Source organism: Lingula anatina, chromosome 1 (assembly GCF_051362555.1).
Source record: "Lingula anatina isolate TDL-2025a chromosome 1, LinAna3.0, whole genome shotgun sequence".
Classification (NCBI taxonomy): domain Eukaryota; kingdom Metazoa; phylum Brachiopoda; class Lingulata; order Lingulida; family Lingulidae; genus Lingula; species Lingula anatina.
The window spans coordinates 51,513,243-51,518,925 of record NC_141767.1 but is presented as its reverse complement, the minus strand read 5'-3'; the positions used below and the strand labels follow the sequence as shown (position 1 = coordinate 51,518,925).

General features: G+C 38.6%; 1 protein-coding gene across 1 annotated transcript; it reads right to left on the bottom strand.

Moving 5' to 3' along the window:
- Positions 1-570: 570 nt before the first annotated feature.
- On the bottom strand, positions 571-5,451 carry LOC106160730 (uncharacterized). Its single transcript, XM_013537398.2, has 7 exons — positions 5,271-5,451; positions 3,819-3,928; positions 2,700-2,930; positions 2,334-2,543; positions 1,823-2,178; positions 1,469-1,669; positions 571-1,242 (listed from the first exon to the last, which is right to left on the bottom strand). Exons 2-7 carry the CDS (start codon positions 3,919-3,921, stop codon positions 1,153-1,155), a joined length of 1,191 nt encoding a protein of 396 aa, XP_013392852.2. The 5' UTR covers positions 3,922-3,928; positions 5,271-5,451; the 3' UTR covers positions 571-1,152.
- Between the last annotated feature and the right edge of the window lie 232 nt (positions 5,452-5,683).

Genomic DNA, 5,683 nt, shown 5'->3' with positions numbered 1-5,683 from the left:
GAGAGAGAGAGAGAGAGAGAGAGAGAGAGAGAGAGAGAGAGAGAGAGGGGTGTAGGGGGGGGGAGCGTACCGTAGCTTTCAGCACACTTTGAATAAAACAGATTTTGTGCTTATTCAAAAGGGAATAGATAAATTTTGATAATACATATATACTGCTATTACATTATAATATCACTTTAATGATAAACCCAGCAATCATTTTAGAAAGAGTTCTACCCCTTACCCTAGAAAATTCAAATTAACAATGGATTTATGTATTTACGGGACCGTCCCGAAAACAGGGTCAATTTATTTTGAAACCAAAGCTAGTTAATTCTTACATTGAGCCGTGGTACAAGCATTATTATAAAGAGTCCGTCGCCAAATATTTTTCCGAATATTACATCAAGCACCATTGTAACAAAGCATGGCTCTATTTGTAAATACCGTATGTATTAAGCTACTCTCTTGAGTTTTGTAGAAATGCCTGGCACTGATTTGTGCAAGTTGTATATCCTTATGTAATAGCGAAATGATCAGATTATGAAAGGACACCTGAACGGTGCACTGAATAAGTTAGAAACAGCTATATCACAGGTGCAAAAGTTAAATGGTTTATTGAATCTGATGATAAATGATCATTATAATGATAAGTTAAAATGGGAACAAAATTTGAATTGCCTATGAAGCAAAAGCTGTTTATTCAAATGAAAATTTGGTAATATAAAGCTGTTAACACCCCTGACTTCATGCGGTGTGGTTGGATGAAGCACAAAATATTCATAACGGTATGGCGTACGACCAGGCGACCAGCTATGTACAGAAATCTGAGATGACGAACCGTTTGCTTCAATTGTATCCAGTGGAACACTACGCTATGTGGAGTAATATTTTAACTAAAAACTAAACTACACTCAAAGGTTCTACGATTCAACAAATAGTTTTATTTCTATTTTTAATACTAGTAATAAACCCCCAAGCAAGTTGATGATTTATAAATCAGCCGCATTGTGATTCCAGAACTGGGATTTCTTTTTAAAACCGCACTTCGGGAAGCCCGATGCGAGTGGGTCAGTCTCAAGTCCATTTCACGCAGTCACTTCCAATCCATCTGAGTCACAAAAGATGATATTATAGACTTGATAAGTTAGTGTTTGTTGGTAAATGAAATATCTAGTCAACTCTGGCCATCTTGAGGTTTCTCTCACCAGCGTTAAGTCTGGCAATCATGGCGTCACTGAGAGCCCAGTCGTAGATCTGAACCTAGAGTGGCAAAGAAAGAAAGAAATTAAGAATAGGTACAGATTGTAAATAGATTCACGGCACGGACAGTATAAGTGTCACCTTATATAAGAGTAATCTACAGATATTAAAGAGGGCATAGTCAAAGCCATGTAGAATTTTTCTCTTTAACTATTCGATTACTAAATTATAAAATGATCAATATGCGCATTGTTTTTTATTTGCTGCATAAACCTTCCATAATTACCTCATCGATGAATCCGACGAGACCGGTGTTGCTGAAGCCATCGGTGTACTCGCAGTTGAGGTCTCTGCCCATGTACAATGGAGCAAGGGTGGCTGGGATGCTGCCAACGGCAATACTGTCCATGACGGCGGCACCATTGACGTACAATTTAAGTCTGAGACCATCGTAAGTCAAAGCAACGTGGTTCCAGCCAGCAGCACCCTGAGAAAATAGATACAAAATATCGTAAGTGGAGTTCCGTATAACTAAGAGGCTCAGACTGCACCATTGAGCGAACTGTTTATTGTCAAATTCAGCACTATAAAATCGTTCAGGTCTTAATACATAAAGATACAAATGCATAAAGATATTTACGTATCCGTCAATGTTAACGGTCTCGAGGGTTCCGTTGTTGTCGACAAGGATGCGGCCACCAAGCTTGGAGTACTCGGACCAGAAGGTGATGGTTGGCTCAATCTGGCAGTTGCCATTGCCGAGGAGACCCTGGCGTCTCTCGCCACCGTGAGTATCGTACCAGAAAGAGATGGTGAGGGCGGAGCCCCATGGGTAGTTGTTGAAACGTGGAACCTCGCAGTGGACAGAGCCGTTGAAGTGGGCAGATCCGCCGACCTTGCCAGAGGAAATCTCAACACCGGTACAATCTGTCCAGAAGTTGTCGACGATGGTGTCGGTGTTCTCATCGAATGGCCAGAGACCGATGGCCTGGAGATCTGGAAACATAAAATGCCATTTTAACGCAATTAAATATCTATAAAAACATTCGAAAAGTGTGTAACTTGAAATACTGTGCCGCGTAACATTTTGTGTCTGTGTTGCATCAGAAAAGACAATAGGACTGAATTGTTATTTCGAGTATGCTACATACCTGGGACAACGCACATGCATGTGGAGACGCTGAACTCCCATGGTCCGCAGCTCACACGCTCGATTCTGGTGTCATCACCAAGGGTCTGCTGTCTGTAGAAGACATGGGCATCACCCCACACAGCGAGGTAAGTCCAGCCGTCTGGCCCATCGCATTTGCCGTCGAATTGTGGAAGGGTGGTGTATCCCATGGTGGTGGTTGGTGGTGGAGCTGGAAAGGAGAGTTAATAATGTAATCATTTAAATATCGTAAGTTATACATTTTCATCCCTTTTAAGCGTCTTTTTTCACATGAGTCTTTCCAAAATTTAGTCTTCAAGGCAAACTTTGAATGTAAAAAAACTATAAAAGTGTGTTAAAGACCTACTTCTTGGTGGGCATTGTGGGCTTGGAGCCTTGCTGCCGTCGCAGGTAGCAACCTCACATGGGACACAGGTGACGACATTGCGGTCGAAGAGGGTACCCTCTGCACAAGGCTTCTTGTGGGCGAACACGGTGCCATCATCATCAATATCGCACTGCAGGTAGCTTCCGCAGTCGTATGGATCCTCGTAGTAGCCGACGCCGTTTCTCTCCTCGATGCATCTTCTGCAGAATTCTACACAATAAATATAGGGTAGAGTGAAAGTTATGCTTGGATACAGTTCTATAATTGAAGTCCATTATGGCTGGTCCGAATAGGTTCCAGAGTTTCATGTCAAAGGGGAGGTGTATATTTTTCCTCTGACAAAGAAAGTCTGTTCTAAAAGCACATTTATCTATTTTTTAGTTTGCGTGTTACAATTCATCATGCTAATTTTGGCACTTAACGGGTTATTTAGACAGTTAAGCGCTTACACCTCGTTCGCCCAGTAATCAAACTGGTTGTGCCCAAAACATATCTTGGGTTCCGTTTTGAGTAATGCTATCAAAAAAGCGTGCTTTACTTAAGTCGTTTTACCCCTCAAGACTAACAGAATTAATATCATTTTACCAAACCACTTTTACAGCGACTACGCATGGTTGTTGATGTTTACAACATCTGATAGCGGAAACTGGGGATGACATGTGACTGGCTCTCATGGCAAATCACTTCACTCACGCGCAACACAATTTAGTGTTGATGTTAACGGCTTCGTAACAACTGTGTGTAGCTAATGGCAGTGCAGGTTTATTTTTGTCAATTAGATTCCCACCGTCCAAAATTTTGCGCAAACTTACACTCGCGCTCCTACTACCTTTTATCACAATAAGATGATAAGTAAAAACGAATAGATATTTAGATTATTTTGGCCTTCAAGGTTCATCTTCTGCTCTTTCCTTCTTCACTTTAAAAATCAACGTTGCAAGAAATACCTAGAATTTGTTGTCACTATATAATTGAATCGTTTGTCACTGTATAGCTGGGAAATTTCTTGCTTGTTTTTTCTCATAATAATGCAGAGTTTTCTTTAATTCATTCAAATACTCAAAATTAAGGAATTTTTAAAATCTGAAATAGACTTACCGGCTGGGGAGACTGTTGGTCCTCTCAGCTGAATGTCTGGTGCTGGGACATAATCCTCAGCAAAGGCCGAAGCCACCAAAGTAAGAAGAAGTACGCTAAACATTTTGGCACTGTAAAATAAATAAAGGTAAGATTTAAACCATCTTATTGTAAATCACCTCTTAGGGAGCGGGTTGTTTAAAATGATTATCATATCCTAATCGTTTTTATGCCTGTATGGGCATTTTTGACGTTTCTTGCCGAGAGAATAATCAGCTTTATCCAGGTAGATCACTTTATTTTATATAATGGCTATGACGGGAACTTAAACCTCAAACGCCCTTCTGAACGATTTTGACCAATAACAGGATTACACCACTGCGGAATATGACGATTTTTTTAAAGCAGAGGGCGTGCTATATGCCACGAACTTACTATTACGTGATATGGTGCGATAGATTAACTTCGTGTTGAAAAAAAAAAACATTAATAAGGGGAAAAAACCAGAATTGGCATATAGCCAATTTACGAAGGAGGTCCTTTGAAAAGAGTCAGGAAATAAATTAATCTTGAGAAACCACACTGACTTTTTAACATTCTCAACAGAAGATGAGAAATATTGAGGGAGGCTTTCCTTTCTGTTTGACATATGTACAGCTTTAATCTTTTTTAATTTAATCTTTTTAATTTTAAAATAGGAAAAATATGTTACACTTAAAGCGTATTATAAATCTTGAAATTTAATACGATGAAAGTAAGTTGAGATTTTTGCCACGTAAAGATTCTCAATTACCGAGCAGTATATTTTGTTTTTTCAAAAAATTTGGCTCTAAAGTTTTATAGACATTTTCCTTATTTTATCAATCTGTTTGGCCTAGACGAATTAATAGCGATGCTGTCCGTTAGCTATATTCTAATACCTGTTTTCACGCCTACTTTCCCTGCTTATGTTTCCTTGCACGCAAATTCAAGTGTGGTTGACAGCTTAGATTCTCCGCCTTTGATTTCTTATTTCATGCTCTTTAACCCCATTCACAATTGAAAATGGAATAATTTCGATAAGGAAATACTTTTTCCACTTTTTGTCTTTTGACAAAAATTATGTTATTTGATTTTAAAATATCATCAGTATAGTTTTTCAAAATTCATATCAATAGATAAACAATATTTCAAAATTTCAAGTATATGAAAATGCAGACTCGGTAAAAAAATTTAAAAAATCCAATTTCAGATAATTTTACTTTTATCTATTTATTATTTTTTTCACATAGACAGTTTTAAAGTGTTTTTTTATTAAAATCAACAGTATGCTAAGCTGTAAGATTATAATAATCTTTCTTTATCCCGAAGAAAAAAATTATTTCAGTTTTTTTTTTTTCACAAGCAATTTTATACCTGGCGCGTGTGGTTTCATGCATATTGTACAAAAAAATAATCATTATGTAACCCGCATACTGATCAGTCATAACATACCTGTCCTTTTTGGCCTGCGAACTGATCCGATCCAGCTGAAAAACCTGAGGTTCTGGATGGCCAATTCAGCTGAAGAACGGCTTTTATAGACGGAACCAAGACAGGGACTGATTTTCATAAAAATGCATTTAACGAATCACACCAGATTTGAAACAATTGTCTTTATTGGAACTGAGGCGCACCGTGTAAGATCCCTTACTCGTCATATGATGGGTGTGGGACACGCACATCGAAGCTCAAACCAGTAGTGTTATAATAGCAAGGGGCCACAATAATACGCCTCTTTGTTATACATGGAAAGCGACCTCTCAAATGGGAAATTTATTGTTTTAAGGGTCACAGTAAATGTGTCTTTGACGTGGGGCAAATTATTGAGAGCAAAAAATTGCTGGGCTATCCTTTATTGGCTGTCA

Coding starts and splice junctions, on each gene's coding strand:
- LOC106160730 (XM_013537398.2), bottom strand. CDS start 3,921: ATGTTTAGCGTACTTCTTCTTACTTTGGTGGCTTCGGCCTTTGCTGAG. Junction 2,931..3,818: donor ACCAACAGTCTCCCCAGCCG/GTAAGTCTATTT, acceptor TTTATTGTGTAG/AATTCTGCAGAAGATGCATC. Junction 1,243..1,468: donor TCGTCGGATTCATCGATGAG/GTAATTATGGAA, acceptor TTGCCACTCTAG/GTTCAGATCTACGACTGGGC.